General features: G+C 38.4%; 3 protein-coding genes and 2 pseudogenes across 5 annotated transcripts in view; all 5 read left to right on the top strand.

Annotated features, from left to right (window-relative positions):
- Positions 1-1,378, top strand: part of LOC101304180 (mediator of RNA polymerase II transcription subunit 25-like) — an 8,886-nt gene extending 7,508 nt beyond the window's left edge. The window contains exons 14-15 of the mRNA XM_004297087.1: positions 68-154; positions 491-1,378. Coding sequence (XP_004297135.1) covers positions 68-154; positions 491-1,075 — 672 coding nt within the window. The 3' untranslated portion in view covers positions 1,076-1,378. The remainder of the gene's footprint in view (positions 1-67; positions 155-490) is intronic.
- Positions 1,379-2,094: 716 nt separating this feature from the next.
- Positions 2,095-4,751, top strand: LOC101303897 (annotated as a pseudogene). Its single transcript, XR_184516.1, has 8 exons — positions 2,095-2,202; positions 2,306-2,454; positions 2,565-2,948; positions 3,316-3,709; positions 3,806-3,911; positions 3,991-4,082; positions 4,177-4,245; positions 4,348-4,751. The product of XR_184516.1 is annotated as a lysine histidine transporter-like 6-like (transcript).
- Positions 4,752-6,790: 2,039 nt separating this feature from the next.
- LOC101313114 lies at positions 6,791-9,563 on the top strand (annotated as a pseudogene). The gene is made up of 7 exons (XR_184585.1): positions 6,791-6,916; positions 7,023-7,305; positions 7,454-7,826; positions 7,946-8,164; positions 8,285-8,426; positions 8,579-8,828; positions 8,988-9,563. The product of XR_184585.1 is annotated as a (-)-germacrene D synthase-like (transcript).
- A 1,224-nt stretch (positions 9,564-10,787) lies between these two features.
- On the top strand, positions 10,788-14,152 carry LOC101312825 ((-)-germacrene D synthase-like). Its single transcript, XM_004298255.1, has 7 exons — positions 10,788-10,898; positions 11,029-11,305; positions 11,487-11,859; positions 12,021-12,239; positions 13,184-13,328; positions 13,507-13,752; positions 13,853-14,152. The coding sequence occupies exons 1-7, from the start codon at positions 10,788-10,790 to the stop codon at positions 14,150-14,152; spliced, it is 1,671 nt and encodes a 556-aa protein (XP_004298303.1).
- Positions 14,153-15,462: 1,310 nt separating this feature from the next.
- On the top strand, positions 15,463-18,114 carry LOC101312536 ((-)-germacrene D synthase-like). The gene is made up of 7 exons (XM_004298254.1): positions 15,463-15,591; positions 15,859-16,141; positions 16,282-16,654; positions 16,820-17,038; positions 17,141-17,285; positions 17,440-17,685; positions 17,815-18,114. The coding sequence occupies exons 1-7, from the start codon at positions 15,463-15,465 to the stop codon at positions 18,112-18,114; spliced, it is 1,695 nt and encodes a 564-aa protein (XP_004298302.1).
- The last annotated feature ends 439 nt before the right edge of the window (positions 18,115-18,553 follow it).

Genomic DNA, 18,553 nt, shown 5'->3' with positions numbered 1-18,553 from the left:
CTATTTATTATATATATATATATATATATATATGGAATCGTCCTAAAGCTAATTTCCACTTTTTCAGTGTGCTGTCATCCAATTGCCGTCTCAGACACTACTGCTATCTGTTTCGGACAAAGCTTGCCGCTTGATTGGGATGCTTTTCCCAGGGGTAAGATTATTACTGATTTATGGTTCCTTTTTCAAAGTAAGTTTTAACTGCCACCACCCTGAGCTTGTAGATCCTCAACATGTGAGGCACCTTCAATATCAAAAGCAACCTGCAAAATGAAATAGTAAGCCTGTATTTCCGGGAAGATTTTGTAGGCGTCTTCTTGCCTGTGTTAGTTGCTTTTGATGCTGAAGGCTCCATGCATTAAATGCAATTTTTATTTGTATTTTGTTCCAAATTAATGGAGGCCTATGGGGTTCTCCAAATTGAGGTTGTGGCTCGGCATTGTAACTTTGTCTTAATTTCTTATTAAAGCTAAGTCTACCATCGGTTCAGGATATGGTCGTGTTTAAGCCACAAGTAGGTGGTCAGCAACAAATGCAACAAATGCAACAACAGCAACCTCAGCTACAACAAATGCAACAACAGCAGCCGCAGCTACAACAGCTGCAGCAACAGCAGCCTCAGCTACAACAAATGCAGCAACAACAGCCGCAGCTACAACAAATGCAGCAACAGCAGCCGCAGCTACAACAGATGCAGCAACAGCAACCACAGCTACAGCAGCAACAATTGCAACCACAGCTACAGCAACAACAGCAACCCCAACTGCAGCAGCAGCATCCACAGATGCAACAACAACAACAACAACAACAGCAACAGCAGCAGCAGCATCCGCAGATGCAACAACAGCAGCAACATCCTCAGATGCAGCAACCACAGCAGCAGCTGTCGCAGCTCCAGTCGCAACAGCAAATTCCACAACTGCAGCAACTACAGCAACAACATCAACATCAACAACAACAGTTGGTTGGGGGTGGAATGGGTCAAGCTTATGGTCAAGGCCGGTCACAATTAGTTTCACAAGGACAAGTTTCATCACAGCAAGGGCCTAATATGCCAGGAGGCTTTATGGGTTAACAAGAGTGTTGCTTGTTAGAAGTAGTAGAAGTAGTAGACTGGCATAAAACTTTATGTATTAGCATTGACAAACATGCTGGTGTTCATTGCCTTGATCGATGATCCCTGTTTAACACGCATGAGGGAGCAGTAGAGAAAATTCCCCGAGTCAATGTTCGGGAAACAGACTGAAAACTGAAGCAGAAGACACATTTCTCGGTCCTTGGCATTGCTAAAGTAACCGAGAGGGATAGTTTTTCTGGGATATATGGTCGTAAAATTCAATTCTCAGTTGCATTTCTAGTATGATCAATAAGTGATATGAACATGACGTTAATTCGGCGTAAGATTAAACTAAACGTGATGCTTAAAGCTAAATATGATGCTTAAAGCCTTAAACCTTTAGTTTTGTGGTAAGCAGTGGCTTGCAGTCACCTCTGGGCTCCCAAAGTGACTGGGGACACTTGGAAGGAAGAAGGAATAAGACACCACTACGAAAGCATGAAGAGCATCCTTTGCCTTTAATCATTACCCCCTAAAACTATTGCCCTCTTTATAAAGCCACTGTTTTATAGTTGTACTGATTGATTTTAGGAAGTATCCATTCACCAACCAACACACAAATTTCATAATTGGTTCAAATCATGGATAACAAAAACAAATAATTGCATAAATGGTCTTTTTTTTTTTTTTTGGTTCTGAAGCATAAATGGTCTATCATGTGAAAGAAAAATTGATGGTTGAGCTTCATGGTGCTTTCAAAATGGGGTCCTTCCTAATTCCTTGATTTGGGTCATTTAGTGGGTGGGAGGAGTATATCACAATTCTTTGCTTCAGTAATCTATTTCAGTAGTGGGCTGCTATCTTTTCCCAATATATACAAAAGGATTGCTGTATCAACTTAAAAATATTTACTGCTTCCTGCATCAGTTTTTTTCTTCTACTTATCTAATTAGTCTTTAAAAGCACTTTGGGGATAAGCAATGTGCATCCCACATTTCCTTCTATGTTCCATTTCCAACACTTCGGCTTAACTTTTTAGGTCACTAAGCCCTATATAGATGATGATGGTCACTGAACTCCCACACTGAAAGTGCTTCTCTGTCTTCATTGCTAAAAAGATGGTTTCAACTTCTCCTCCTCCAAAGGTGAGCACCACCACCCTTTACGTAACTCACACCAATCATACACTTGGTACTTGTTTTTCAATTTTCACTCTGTTTGTCTGATTTTCCATGTTCCAAATTCTAGCAGCAGGAAGCTCTTTCAGACAACAAATGGAAGGAGGAGGCAGACAACACACGCCGCGCCAAATGGTGGTACTCCACCTTCCACACCGTCACCGCCATGATAGGTGCCGGTGTCCTCAGCCTACCATATGCCATGGCCTACTTAGGATGGTACTATACTGATCATACTCGATCAAACTACTTAGCCAAGCAGGGTTCTTGTACTTATAGACCAAAGTCATAAAACCATTTTTCTATCTTCTTTGTTTTCGCTATGTCAGGGGTCCGGGGACAATGGTACTGGCAGTTTCTTGGTGCATGACCTTGAACACAATGTGGCAGATGATACAACTCCATGAATGTGTTCCAGGGGTTCGCCTTGATCGGTACATAGACCTCGGTCGACATGCCTTCGGTCCTAAACTCGGGCCATGGATCGTGCTTCCACAGCAGCTAATCGTCCAAATTGGGTGTGACATAGTGTACATGGTCACTGGGGGAAAGTGTCTGAAGCAGTTCATGGAGATGGCGTGCTCTAGTTGCACACCAATCAAGCAATCCTACTGGATTTTGATGTTTGGTTCCATTCATTTCTTCCTTTCCCAGCTTCCCAACTTCAACTCTGTCGCTGGTGTTTCGCTAGCAGCAGCTATCATGTCACTAAGGTATAGAACCTCTTTGTCTAACTTCTCACTTCTACTTTACTCTTGGAGTTACGATTAGAGTCCAACTTTGGTACAACTCCCTACTGAGAAACGTTTATTGGTCACAACAAATCTGTCTGTAATAGGATCATAGGAAGCAAGGACATTCGTAATATTTGGACCACTGAATCTATATTAATGTAACGATATATTAATTTGTCGATAAATTAGTAGGTTATTGTTTACAAAGATAATATTTTTTGGCTCAAGGTTATCCTACTATTCTTACAGATCAGAGTATCACCAAATCTTTTAGTTGGCTTTGGTACAAAATATCACAGAAAAAGAAAAAACATGAACTCAGTTTGAAGTTCTTATTACTGTGCAGTTATTCCACAATAGCTTGGGCAGGTTGCTTAAGTAAAGGCCCGGTAGATAATGTTAGCTATGCATACAAGAAAACAAGCTCAGTTGATTACATGTTCCGGGTGTTCAATTCACTTGGTCAAATCTCGTTTGCATTTGCCGGACATGCTGTGGCTCTTGAAATTCAGGCAACAATGCCATCAACTCCGGAGAGGCCTTCACGAATACCGATGTGGAAAGGTGCCGTTGGAGCCTATATTATTAATGCAATTTGCTATTTCCCGGTGGCCCTGATCGGTTACTGGGCTTTTGGGCAAGATGTTGCTGATAATGTCCTAGTGGACCTCAAGAGACCTGCTTGGCTAAGTGCATCTGCAAATTTAATGGTTGTTGTCCATGTTATTGGCAGCTATCAGGTAAATGAGTACTACTACACTCGCCAAATTTGTTAACCAAATGATGATTGTTAGTTCATTACCGATATGAATGTAACTAAAAAGTTGCGTGTCTAGGTTTTTGCTATGCCGGTTTTTGACTTGTTAGAGAGGATGATGATGAAAAAACTGAACTTCCCACCTGGAGTGGCACTTAGACTAGTTGCTAGATCAGCTTATGTTGGTAAGATTCCCAATCATAATATGTGTTTGATTTTGATCAATCATTTGATTAATACCTCAAGTACTTCCCTCTCTTTCAGCATTCACATTGTTTGTTGGAGTCACCTTCCCTTTCTTTGGAGACCTTCTTGGTTTCTTCGGCGGGTTTGGTTTCGCCCCAACTTCATACTTTGTAAGTCATTCTCTCACTCACCCTCTATTTTGTTTCTCTTATCTTACAAGTCTTCAACAAGAAAGTAATCATCTCGAGCATGATAATTTTACAGCTTCCTAGTATAATGTGGCTAGCTATCAAGAAACCGAAGAGATTCAGCACCAATTGGTTCGTCAACTGGGTAAGCAAATTAGATAATTCATCCCCTCAATTTCTTTGGAACAATAGAAATATACAGTGAGTAAAAAGTTGCTTGACAATCATATATGACTGTTTTGTGCAGGCTTCCATATTTGTTGGAGTGTTCATTATGTTAGCATCCACCATTGGTGGTTCAGGAACATCGTCACTGACGCATCCACATATCGTTTCTACACTTAAATTATAACCAAATTATGTCATTGATTGGACCAAAGTACCAAACTCATATACTATCAAACTAGTACTTGGTTATACCAAAATACCAAGGACTTGGTTATTTGATGCTGCCACTTGAATTGTGTGGATCCTGTCTACACCAATCTACCAAGTAGTTCTTCTGCATTTTCAGTTTGTATCATGTTCCTTTGCTGGAGCAAAAGCAGTGAAAGGAGTATTTTAATTAGCTTTTTTATTTTTGAGTTGAAAATGTCGTCTAATATGAAATTCAATAAGCAGTGCAATGATAGCATGTATGTTAAGACCGTCAGAAAATGCTATCACTCAGGATACACAAAGCGTGCTCTCTCCTCACACAAGAATACAATAAGCACACCCCTAACACATCCACCGTTTTTTATTAAGCACTAAGCCAAAAGATTAATACCTTATGCACGAATGAAATAAGCAAGAGGTATCCAATCTCTTGCCGAACTCGAGCAAAAAAAATAAATTAAAGTCATACATACAATCCCTTAGAAAAAGAGAAAGTAGGCTCAAAACAAACCAAAAAACTAAAATACTAGAAACCAACCAGCCCAGGCCGCACTGATGAGTGATGACAACTTCAATAAAAGGGAATATGTAGTCCAAGTACTGATCGATGAAGCTAGGTTATCCCGGGCATGACCCTTGACAATAATGCTGTTAATGTTATGCAAGAAGCTATAGCAGACAAAAATGACTTGTCAGTGGTGATCATATGCGCTCAGGCTGATGCTGAAGAACACGGCGCACACAACAAAGGCAAAATGGGCTTCTGAGTTCATTACTCGAACCCTGCAAGTGGAGGATGTTAATGAAATCGATCACTTAAAGGAATATCTCCTTTCATTCTATACTGTACATGCTCATATGGAATTTCAATAAAAAGTTGTTATTTACCGTACCTTATAACATGGACTAGCTTATTTCTTTCACATTTGCAGTTACATAAAGTTTATAAACGATGAATCAGTATAAGTTTCTAAAAATTACAACTCCGGTTTAATTTAAACCAAAGTGCGGAATTCAGATGGAATAACGTCACTGTCTGGCTCTAGGGAATTTTAGGTAGGTGATGCACTTATAGGAAGTAAATAGAAACCGATTCCAGTGAGGCGGTGTCTCTCTTGACTCTTGAGGCGGGGAATTTTCTAAGGTACATACTTGTTTGTGATACCTACATTTACTGATAGGACAACAAATTTGTTGTTGTTTTGGTAAAGATAGTCATTACTTGCTTGAGTAATTTACAAGTTTATGAACAACTTGTTGTCATTGTAGTAACTTGGTTCAATTATATGTAAATGTGTAAAACAAATGTAGTAATTTTGTTGTCAATGCTGTAAATTTTACATACTTAACTTGTCATTTTTGTTCAATTAGTGATAAAATGATTATATGATATACATCTTAGTAATGGAGACAACCCTTTGAACAGGAATGTTAGCAGACCTAATTATGCGGACAATTTGGTCGAAGAGCTTAAAGTGTTGATCACCCAAAGTCCCAAACTAGTATGCAAAATGTTTCATCGTTCCAATTTATGCATTTGAAAGAGCCTTGTGATCTCAGCTGGTATACAAGGAATTAATCTTTAAATCTTTATAGTTTGATCATGCTATCAACGTTATAGTTGAAGGGCTTTCCTCGAGAACCTTTACTTCGAACAGGTAGAAAGCCAATCCGATCGAGCGAGCCGGTCGATATTAAACATTCCTGCACATCACCTAATATTTTCCGATGGCTAGGTCATAGCTGATGCTAATATATCTGCCTTCTCTAAATTTGGTATAGATGTTGAAGCAAATCCTTGGGCGAAAACAAATCCCACGCACAATAAACAATTATATGCTTCCCCAACTTGTGCCATTGGAAGTTTGTGGGGACTCGATCATCTCTGGTTCCATTCGATGAATTCTCCCCTTCAGATCTGACTGGGAAATTTTCAATCTAAAATATGCTTCCCCCACTTGTCCTCGATGAAGCCGATTTCATTGACCCTAAGAAATCTGGGTTCTTCACGTTCATAGTCATTCATGCAGAAAAAGCACCTTGAGCCTTATCCAATACGTGCTTGTTTGTAAAGAGGGTTATACACAAGTGTTTATATACGCAGACTATTGCGACTATTGCATAGCATGCGCGGCTGGCCTTCTTCAGTTCTGGCCGCCACCCAACGTTCTCCTTGCAAGGAAGAGGCACTTACTTGCACTATATATACCAGTTCATGCAAGCACCAAATCACTTCAACTCATACCAACTGAAGTTCGATTGAAAGCAATCATATCGATCACGTACTTAGCTTCATTTGGTTCTGGAAACAAATGGCTCTCCATCAAGTTTTAGCATCTCCAGCTCAAACCCTGAATGTTGCTTTCGATGTTAAGCCACGTCCTGCTAATTATGCCCCATGCATCTGGGGCGATCATTTTCTCTCATATTCTTCTATGGTAAGGGATACATATATATATGTTTCTTACGTGCATGAAGTAGACAATGCTAATTATATTCCCAGTCACTTATTGTTATATGTTTCTTCAATTTGCTCTTATGTAGAAAGTAGACGTTAAACTCGAGCAACGTGTCCAAGAACTGAAAGAAGAAGTGAAAAGAATGCTACTGGCTGCAGTTAACGAACCTGCTTCGCACATGTTAGACATGGTGGATAACATTAAGCGTTTAGGCTTGTCGTACCGTTTCGAAAATGAGATTGATACAATCTTGAAACATGTTCATGATCATTTTTACGGAAGTAAAAATCTTGGAAAGGATGGTGACCTTTACACTATTGCTCTCCATTTTCGATTGCTTAGACAACAAGGCTATAATGTTTCATGCGGTAAATAGTCTGTTATCTTTTTTCTTTTTCATCATATATATATTTAATTATAATAGCCATGTATGAACTAACTTAAATTTCTTATGCATGTTGACTAACTTCATCAGCATCTAACTCTAATGCATGAATTGGCTGGTCATGTATGTAGATGTGTTCAACAAGTTCAAGGAAAGTAATGGGACATTTAAGGAATATCTTACGAGCGATGTGGTAGGACTACTAAGCTTGTATGAAGCCACACATCTTAGGGTTCATGGAGAAGACATACTTGAAGAGGCACTGATCTTCACCAGGACCCATCTCGAGTCTGCAGCACCCCGATTGTGCTCTCCCTTGTCAAAACAACTAACTCATGCCTTGTATCAGCCACTTTGGAAGGGATTTTCAAGGGTTGAAGCAAGGCATTACATTTCTGTCTATGAGGAATATGATTCACACAACAAAACTCTGCTAACTCTTGCAAAGTTGGATTTCAACTTAATGCAGAAAGTCCATCAGAAAGAACTATGTGATATGACGAGGTTAACATATATATCATTGTCATTTCTAACTATGTATGCTAATTACTGATCTAAGATTACGGAAAATTAATAATGCTTTAAGTTCTACTATTTTTCTTCTTTTCGGTGTTTACTTTCAGGTGGTGGAAGGACTTGGACTTTGCAAACAAGCTACCTTTTGCAAGAGACAGAATCGTCGAGACTTACTTTTGGGCTTTAGCAACTATATTTGAACCTGAATATCACTTCACTAGGACGATGGTATGCAAATATGGTGCTCTAACGACAGTCCAAGATGATGTTTACGATGTCTATGGCTCATATCAAGAACTAGAGCTCTATACAGATGCTATTGAGAGGTTTGTATACCGTCAATATATTATCCTCAGAAATTTCCATAGGCTCATGCAAGGAGTTGTTAATTACTTGTTAACTAGTTATTCAGATCAGTAGGTTACTGACTTGTACATTTTGATCAGGTGGGACATTTCTGCTATTGATGATCAATTACCCCAGTGTTTGAAGGATTGCTATAAAGGACTGCTGGACAGTTACTCTTCATATGAAGAAAAGCTTGCGAAAGAAGGAAACTTATATAGCCTTGACTATGCCAAGGAAGCAGTAAGTCTTACAAATATTTGATTTGTATGTAGTCTGCATTGGATCCTAGTTTAGTAGCTTTATGAAGCCTGCTCTATATTAGTTTCATTTTTTTCATTTACAAAATATTTATAGTAATGTTGGTAATTAAGTACGTGGTTTCAGTCTCTCAGATCAAAATTCAACTTAGAGGTTACTTCCAGGAAGCCAAATGGTTGAAGGAAAAATACACACCAACAATTAATGGATGAATATATTCCAAATGGAATTAATTCATCCTTCTATCCGATGGCAGTCACATCCTTTGTTGGAATGGGAGGTCTTGTTACAAAAGACACCATGGATTGGGTGTTAAATCACCCTAAGATTGTTAAGGCTACATCGCTAATTGGAAGACTCCTCAACGACATGGCTGGCCACAAGGTACTTCGATCATATATATGTTCATATTTGGATCAGTACTATTCCCTCGTTCAGTATCAGTATCAATAACACATGTCATGTTCTTCTATATATGTGTGTACGATGCCATCGTATATAACCTTCACTTTGCTGTGTCTGTAACACTGTATATATATGTAGTTTGAGCAAGACAAAGAGCAGGGCGCCTCATCGGTGGAATGCTACATGAATCAATATGGTGTCACAGAAGAAGAAGCGAAAATCGAGCTGACCAAACAAAAGGATGCTGCCTGGAAAGACATAAACCAAGAGTGGCTTGATCTCCACTCCAACAATAGTATCCCCAAGCCCCTTCTGCAGATCATTTTGAATCTTGCACGTTCTGGTGAAGTTCTTTACAAGAATGTAGATCTATTTACCAACGCTGAAGCTGTACTCGAGGGTTTTATAGTTTCTCTCCTCATCGAACCGGTGCCCGTTTAAGCCTAGAAGCTGGTACTTGTTAATCCTCTTTGCCGTGAAATAAGTCTCCTCAAGTTCTGTCGGGAAACCTGAAAGTTCTCTAATAAAGTTTCACAAATGGCCTAATGGCCACTATGTGCTGTTGGTGAAACGATTTGGTTTGAATAAAGTACTTTATTTTAGGATGAAATAAGCAATATGTATTATAGGTTTTCAGCTTTGTATCGAATAATGACCTAGCTATAATGTATTATAGGTTTTCTGTTTTGCATTGATTAATGACTATTTGAGTTTTGCATTGATTAATGACTCTTTGAGTTTGTGGTGGAGTTTATGAGTTTATCTACTGTTGAACCTAGCATAATTTGATTGTATATATGGCTTTTGCCAATTGGAATCAACCATTCCTAGCCATTTTTCCTTATAAATAAACAACATGCATGTATGTCTACTATTCTACTTGTCTAGAAATATCGGTTTCGAGGAATTACCATATCTCGATTGGTTTTTTTTTTAAGATAAATATTTTATTGATAAAACTCAGGTCAGAATGACATCAAAGTATCATTACATTAAACAGTTGGCTCACTAATTCATGTGAGTTAGGAGATAATTAAACTAGATACAAAACAAGATTCCAAAGAAACATAAAAACCGGAGCTAAGACGCTCAATTGTGGTACTCCAAGCTTCATGAATTCATCTCTGGTTTAATATGAACCAAATTGCAAAATACAAATTGAATAACACTTTTCACATTCTAATTTATTACGTACTTTATGGCATTGTATATTTTCTTTGATCACCTCCTTGTTTTGAACGTAATTTTTTTTTCTATCACTAAAAACATTACCTTTTTTTTTCTTTGGCAAATGGTATTTAGATTTACGGGTTACCAAATCAGAAATTTTATGAAGCGTCTGTCACCCGTAAGAACTCAATTAACATCTAAGTGAAAGTCGATTTCTACATAAGAGCAATAAGACCCCATTAACCCGACTTTTCACCTTATAAATTAACCTGCAAGTATTCGATGGAGAAAATGTGGAGACTGGAGAGACTTGGTTACGACTCCAAATTAAAGTCCCAGATAGGATTTGACCCATACCGCGTCGTATACTAAACATGGTTTTCTTCGCTAGTGCGCATTTCAGAAATTTTCAGAAGAAGGTCAAATATAGTCAGCGCAGCAATTATTTAATTTATCGTCAAACCATGTGCCATCAAGTCTTAGACCACCTGGCCTGCCGCAGCAAATATTTAATTTGTTGGGTCTGAATTCTGAAATGGCAAAAATACCAAAAACATGTCACAAATATAATCAATAATAAATATATTTCTTCATTACGTACCCCACTGCTGCAGTGGGACTATATATACGGATCAAATTTAGCAGCACTTACAGCTCCTTCACTTAAACTCACCAGTAGTCCTTGAAACAAAGCAATCAAGAAGCTCTCGACTCTTAACCAATCGTATCGATCGATTATTCAGTGTGTCCAGAATATTACCAAGAAAAATGGCGCCTGCTCAATCTCAAATCGCAAATGCCGCTTCTGATGTTAAGCGTTGTTCGCCTCATTATACTCCTGGCATTGAGGCAGAGGCATATTCTGCTGCTGCTCATCTGGTAATCATATATGTTTCTTCTACTACTATCAACCAACAATACACGTTATTTGGTCTGAATCTTAACATCAAGCTAGCTAAGATCTCGATTAGTAATTACTGTTTCTCCATTATGTAATTTATCTGTGTAGGAAGCCGACGCTGTACAGGAGCAACACTTCCAAGAGCTGAAGGAACAAGTGAGAAGAATGCTGATGGCGGCAGTTTACCAGCCTTCGAACATATTAGACATGATTGATAACATTCAACGCTTAGGCTTGTCCAACAATTTTGAAAATGAGATCAATGCAATATTGAAACTGGTTCATAATGGTTATGGTACAGAAGATCTAGAAAATGATGGTGACCTATACACTATTGCTCTCCGTTTTCGGTTGCTTAGGCAACAAGGCTATAATGTTTCATGCGGTAAGTTTAATTTGTGATTTGTTTTTCTTTCATTAATTTCTAATCCCGATATATAAAATAACTTAAATTTCTTTACAAAAGAATACGTTTGATATACATATATATGTTATGCATGTAAGCATGCATGTACGTTAACTAACTCTAAAACATTATATTAATTGGCTGCTTGTTATTTATGTAGATGTGTTCAACAGGTTCAAGCAAAGTAACGGAACATTTAAGGAATCTCTTACGAGCGATGTAGTAGGACTATTAAGCTTGTATGAAGCCACTCACCTTAGGGTTCACGGAGAAGACATTCTTGAAGAGGCACTGACCTTCACCACGAGCCATCTCAAATCTGCAGCACCCCGGTTGAGCTCCATTTTGTCGAAACAAGTAACTCATGCCTTGTATCAGCCACTTTGGAAGGGCTTTTCAAGGCTAGAAGCTAGGCATTACATGTCTGTCTATGAGGAAGATGGTTCATACAACCAAACTCTGCTAACTCTGGCAAAGTTGAATTTCAACTTAGTACAGAAAGTCCATCAGAAAGAACTGAGTGATATGACAAGGTTAATAACATATATTACGTACTGTTAATGAACAAACTGTCATTAATTTCTTTACTAATTAAGATATGTATGCTAATTGCTAAATACTGATCAAAGATTAAGGAAATTAAGTAATGCTTTCTACTGATTACATTGCTTTTACTTTTGGAATTCACATTCAGGTGGTGGAAGGACTTAGACTTTGTAAACAAGCTACCTTTTGCAAGAGACCGGTTAGTTGAGGCCTACTTCTGGGGTTTGGCGACATGCTATGAACCTGAATATTACTTTGCTAGAATTATGGCGTGCAAATATGGTGCTCTAACGACAGTCCTTGACGACGTTTACGATGCCTACGGCACATACGAAGAACTAGAGCGCTTTACAGAAGCTATTGAGAGGTTTGTGTTATATTAAGAAGCGAGTTTATTAATGCAATGAGTACTTAATTAAGGGTGTTGCTAGATGTACCCAGCAAATAGCTAAATGTACCTAGCATTAATTTTATTACCCATTTTACCCCGTTTGTATAAAAAGATGAATTTAAAAAGGGAAGTTAAACGCCTCCTCGCCGAGATCGTCAATGCCGTAAGGTCCAACTACGTCGGGTGGAGAAGCACGTCGGCTGTTTGCGCTCGCTCGGTTCCGTGTGGGAAATACCTTGCCGTCCTCACCGACGGCGTTAGAGGAGGAGGTCAAAATGATAGTTTTTTTTATTTGGAATCTTGTCCTCAGTTGGAAATGAGCGGTGGATAAACGGGTTGAGGAGGGAAGCTTGGGAGAGAGAGTGGAGGAGATGAGTGAGAGAGAAGTAGAAACGGTGATGAGAGAGAGAGAGAGAGAGAGAGAGAGAGAGAGAGAGAGAGAGAGAGAGAGAGAGAGAGAGAGAGAGAGAGAGAGAGAAGAGAGTAGAGAGGAGAGAGGAGAGAAGAGAGAGAGAGAGAGAGAGAGAGAGAGAGAGAGAGAGAGAGAGAGAGTTGCAGAGAGGAAGAAGACAGATCGGGAGTTGGAGCTTTACATTTGAAAAACGTTGTTATGAAATCAAGATTATAATTGTGTAGCATAGAACATGAGAGATTGTTTGCAAAAAATAAGCAGAGCTGATAAATTATTGCTCTTGATGTTTGTATTCATATTGAAACACAACTCAGGTAATCGGAGGATCTGGGTTTAACGTTTTGAAATTGATGCTGGGTGTAAATAGACTTAAGGGCAAAACAGGAAAAAATGTGACAAAAGTTAAAGTGCTGGGTTTATTTAGAAATTTGCTGGGTACATCTAGAAGCACCCTTAATTAACTAGTTATTAAGATCTATAGGGTTATTGATTTATATATTATGATCAGGTGGGACATTTTTGTTGTTGATCAACTGCAATTGCCCCAGTGTATGGAGGTTTGCTATAAGGGATTGTTGGATAGCTACTCAGGATATGAAGAAAAGCTTGCAGATGAAGGAAACTTGTATCGCATTGAGTTTGCTAAAGAAGCAGTAAGTCTCAGTACCAATCATTCTTCTAAACAAAAAAGTCCCACAAATTAATTATTTGGAATCGATCGGACCCTATAGTTTGGTTTGTAATTGGTTTGCCTTCTTTTTTTTTTCTTTTTTTAAGAATAAACAGGTTTTATATTAATATTAATAAGGAAGTGGTTTGAATCTCTTCCAGATCAAAATTCAACTCAGGGGTTACTTCCAGGAGGCCAAATGGTTGAAGGAAAAATACACACCAACAATGGATGAATATATTCCCAATGCACTTGATACGTCCTTCTATCCGATGGCAATCACAACCTCCGTTGGAATGGGAGGTCTTGTTATAAAAGACACCATGGATTGGGTGTTAAATCACCCTAAGATTGTTAAAGCTACAACGCTAATTGGCAGACTCCTCAACGACATGGCTGGCCACAAGGTACACTACATTTAGATAGCTGCATAATTATTGTTCTAGTGTTTCAGGCATATATGAAACCATCTAACCTTGACCTTGTATCTTAATTCTGATCATGCAGTTTGAGCAAACCAACGAGCAGTGTGCCTCATCAGTAGAATGCTACATGAACCATTATGGTGTCGGAGAAGAAGAAGCGAAAATCGCGCTAACTAAGCAAAAGGATGCTGCATGGAAAGACCTAAACCAAGAGTTGCTCGATCTCCACTCCAGCAATAGTATCCCCAAGCCCCTCCTGCAGATCATTTTGAATCTTGCACGTTCTAGTGAAGTTATTTACAAAAATATGGAAGGGTTTAACAACTCATCTGCGCTCAAGGGTTTCATAGATTCTCTCCTTATAGAACCAGTGCATGTTTAAGCCTATAAGCTGTGCTCGTTTAGTCCTCTTAATTTGCTGTAAAGTAAGTGTACTCAGAGTTCTGTCGAACAGTATGTGCTCTACTATAGTTTACCAGAGGAATAGTATTTGTTGTAGGTGAAACCGTTGTCGAATATAAGCACTTAATTTTGTGATGAAACAAGCAATTAATGTGTATGGAAAATAGAAATATTTTGAAATGTGTTCATGTCAGGGAGAGAAAAATGCAGATGCGGTCCCTCAATTCAACCCAAAAGTAAGAGAATACGTTGTGGCCAGTAGTATCCATTATAATGTATAGTTTTGTATTAAGGTAGTATTTTTTAATCATACAGGTGAAGGAGAAAAAGAATAGTTGATACATGAAATTGCAGATCAAAATGCTTTATATTTATAGTCCGAGCAAACATGCATGCAACAATAGTGTAGCTTCCACCCTTGCCAGGGTGTGCAACACTGGCCTTGATCTTGTAAACAATAACTCTTTGAATCAGTTCCTTTTCTGATTAGTACATGCTCTGCTGTATAATAAAAGATGCAAACCTTGTAAGGAAACTTTCCTATCCTTAATTACCCCTAAAATCCATGAAATGCACGTTCCTTAGTTATAACCAAGCGTTTATATACGACACGTTCCTTACCCCTAAAGTACATGAAATGCACGTTAGTCGTTTGTATAGAGGGTTATAACCAAACATTTATATACGACTAGTCGACCACCATTGCGATTACATTGACTAAGAAATGTGGTTCGTCATATCATAGCTATGAGCTATGCATGCAGGAAATTAGCTCCAGCCTAAATCTAATAAGTGCACGTTAGTCGTTTGTGTAGAGGGTTAGTCGTTTGTGTAGAGGGTTATAACCAAACGTTTATATACGACTAGTCGACCACCATTGCGATTACATTGACTAAGAAATGTGGTTCGTCATATCATAGCTATGCATGCAGGAAATGAGCTCGCCTTAATCTAATAAGTGCACGTTAGTCGTTTGTATAGAGGGTTAGTCGTTTGTGTAGAGGGTTATAACCAAGCGTTTATACACGACTAGTCGACTACTATTGCGACTACATCGACTCTAAGAAATGTATACGACTGCTATTCCGATTAATATTCCATAGCATGCGCGGCCGGCCTTCTTCAGTTCTCTGGACGCCACCCAACGTTATCCTTGCAAGGAAGAGACACTTGCTTCACTATATATACCAGTACCAAATCACTTAAACTCACACCAACTACTGAAGTTCGATTTTTTTTTTGTCGTAACTGAAATTCGATTACTAAGCTTCATTTGGTTCTGGAAACAAAATGGCTCTTCATCAAGTTTTAGCAACTCCAGCTCAAACCCCGCATGCTGCTTTCAATGTTGAACCACGTCGTGCTATTTTTGCAGCTCCTTGCTTATTGGGCGATCATTTTCTCTCATATTCTACTATGGTATGTGACACACACATACAGTTCCTATCCAAAGCGAAGCTTCGCTTTAAAATTAACCCAATACATAGATCGCTTATGTAAAGTTTCATCGAATTTGATGATCGTTTGGGTTTTCATAATCGTTATTTACACAACCAGTTCTGTTTAGACAGATTTATGTATGTTTTATATATAGCCAAAGTAATTAATTAAACAATGCTAATTATATATTAAATTTCCCAATTAATCGATTATTGTTATATGTTTCTTCAATTTGCCCCTATGTAGGATGTAGACGTCAAACTCGAGCAACGTGTACAAGGACTGAAAGAAGAAGTGAAAGGAATGCTAATGACTGCAGTTAACCAGCCTGCTTCGCACATGTTAGACATGGTTGATAACATTCAGCGTTTAGGCTTGTTGTACTGTTTTGAAAATGAGATTGATACAATCTTGAAACATGTTCATGATCATTCTTATGGACGTAAAGATCTTGAAAATAATGGTGACCTTTACACTACTGCTCTCCGTTTTCGATTGCTTAGGCAACAAGGCTATAATGTTTCATGCGGTAAATAATCTATTACTTGCTTCTTTTTTCATCAATTTCATAATCACGATAGAGTTAACTGAAAATTATTTATGCATATTGACTAACTTCATCAGCATCTAACTCTAATGCATTAATTTGCTGGTCATGTACGTATGTAGATGTGTTCGACAAGTTCAAGGAAAGTAATGGGACATTTAAGGAACATCTTACGAGCGATGTGGTAGGACTACTAAGCCTGTATGAAGCCACTCACCTTAGGGTTCACGGAGAAGACATACTTGAAGAGGCACTGACCTTCACCACGAGCCATCTCGAATCTGCAGTACCCCGGTTGAGCTCCCCTTTGTCGAAACAAGTAACTCATGCCTTGTATCAGCCACTTTGGAAGGGATTTTCAAGGCTAGAAGCCAGGCATTACATGTCTGTCTATGAGGAAGATGATTCACACAACCAAACTCTGTTAACTCTTGCAAAGTTGGATTTCAATTTTGCACAGAAAGTCCATCAGAAAGAACTAAGTGATATGACAAGGTTAATAATATATATTACGTACTGTAAATGAACAAACTGTCATTAATTTCTTAACTAATTAAGATATGTATGCTAATTGCTAAATGCTAGCTTATCAAAGATTAGGGAAATTAAGTAATGCTTTCTACTGATTACATTGCTTTTACTTTTGGAATTCACATTCAGGTGGTGGAAGGACTTAGACTTTGTAAACAAGCTACCTTTTGCAAGAGACAGGTTAGTTGAGGGCTACTTCTGGGGTTTGGCGACATGTTATGAACCTGAATATTACTTTGCTAGATTTATGGCGTGCAAATATATTGCTTTAACGGCAGTCCTTGACGACGTTTACGATGTCTACGGCACATACGAAGAATTAGAGCGCTTTACAGAAGCTATTGAGCGGTTTGTGTTATATTAAGATGCGAGTTTATTAATGCAATGAGTAGTTAATTAATTAACTAATTATTAAAATCTATAGGTTATTGATTTATATATTGTGATCAGGTGGGACATTTCTGCTGTTGATCAACTGCAATTGCCCCAGTGTATGGAGGTTTGCTATAAGGGATTGTTGGATAGCTACTCAGGATATGAAGAAAAGCTTGCAGATGAAGGAAACTTGTATCGCATTGAGTTTGCTAAAGAAGCAGTAATTCTCACTAATCATTCTTCTAAATTAATTATTTGGAATCGATCGGACCCTATAGTTTGGTTTGTACTTGGTTTGTCCTTTTTTTTTTTAAGAATAAACAGGTTTTACATTAATATTAATAAGGAAGTGGCATGGTTTGAATCTCTCCCAGATCAAAATTCAACTCAGGGGTTACTTCCAGGAAGCCAAATGGTTGAAGGAAAAATACACGCCAACAATGGATGAATATATTCCAAATGGACTTAATTCATCCTTCTATCCGATGGCAATCACAGCCTTTGTTGGAATGGGAGGTCTTGTTACAAAAGACACCATGGATTGGGTGTTAAATCACCCTAAGATTGTTAAAGCTACAGCGCTAATTGGCAGACTCCTCAACGACATTGCTGGCCACAAGGTACATTACATTTAGTTGCATAAGTACTGTTCAAGTGTTCAGTAATAATAATACATGTTATACACTTGCATATGCATATATGAAACCATCTAACCTTGACCTTGTATCTTAATTCTGATTATTATGTAGTTTGAGCAAAACAACGAGCAGGGTGCCACATCAGTAGAATGCTACATGAACCAATATGGCGTCGGAGAAGAAGAAGCGAAAATCGCGCTAACTAAGCAAACAGATGCTGCATGGAAAGACCTAAACCAAGAGTTGCTCGATCTCCACTCCAGCAATAGTATCCCCAAGCCCCTCCTGCAGATTATTTTGAATCTTGCACGTTCTGGTGAAGTTGTTTACAGGAATAACGAAGGGTTTACCAACTCATCTGCGCTCAAGGGTTTCATAGATTCTCTCCTTATAGAACCAGTGCCCGTTTAAGCCTATAAGCTGTGCTCGTTTAGACCTCTTAATTTGCTGTAAAATAAGTGTCCTCAGAGTTCTGTCAAACAGTGACACAGTGTGTGTTCTAGAGGAATAATATTTGCTGTGGTACTTGTTAATCCTCTTTGCCGTGAAATAAGTCTCCTCAAGTTCTGTCGAGAAACCTGTATGTTCTCTAATAAAGTTTCACAGATGGCCTGATGGCCACTATGTGCTGTTGGTGAAACGATTTGGTTTGAATAAAGCACTCTATTTTGGGATGAAATAAGCAATATGTATTATAGGTTTAAGGTTTTCTGCTTTGTATCGAATAATGACCTTGTTATAATGTATTATAGGTTTTCTGTTTTGCATTGATTAATGACTATTTGAGTTTTACATTGATTAATGACTCTTTGAGTTTGTGGTGGAGTTTATGAGTTTATCTACTGTTGAA

The sequence above is a fragment of the Fragaria vesca genome, linkage group LG4 (genome assembly GCF_000184155.1).
Source record: "Fragaria vesca subsp. vesca linkage group LG4, FraVesHawaii_1.0, whole genome shotgun sequence".
NCBI lineage: Eukaryota > Viridiplantae > Streptophyta > Magnoliopsida > Rosales > Rosaceae > Fragaria > Fragaria vesca.
Note: the sequence above shows the minus strand (reverse complement) of the source record. Positions and strands in the feature narration are given on the sequence as shown.

What these genes read in the sequence shown, in the direction of transcription:
- LOC101312825 (XM_004298255.1), top strand. Translation starts at nt 10,788, where the DNA reads ATGGCGCCTGCTCAATCTCAAATCGCAAATGCCGCTTCTGATGTTAAG. An exon ending in ATTCTGCTGCTGCTCATCTG is followed by an intron (nt 10,899 to 11,028) that starts GTAATCATATAT and finishes TTATCTGTGTAG; the next exon opens with GAAGCCGACGCTGTACAGGA. An exon ending in AGGCTATAATGTTTCATGCG is followed by an intron (nt 11,306 to 11,486) that starts GTAAGTTTAATT and finishes TTATTTATGTAG; the next exon opens with ATGTGTTCAACAGGTTCAAG.
- LOC101312536 (XM_004298254.1), top strand. Translation starts at nt 15,463, where the DNA reads ATGGCTCTTCATCAAGTTTTAGCAACTCCAGCTCAAACCCCGCATGCT. An exon ending in TTCTCTCATATTCTACTATG is followed by an intron (nt 15,592 to 15,858) that starts GTATGTGACACA and finishes GCCCCTATGTAG; the next exon opens with GATGTAGACGTCAAACTCGA. An exon ending in TTGAGTTTGCTAAAGAAGCA is followed by an intron (nt 17,286 to 17,439) that starts GTAATTCTCACT and finishes AATCTCTCCCAG; the next exon opens with ATCAAAATTCAACTCAGGGG.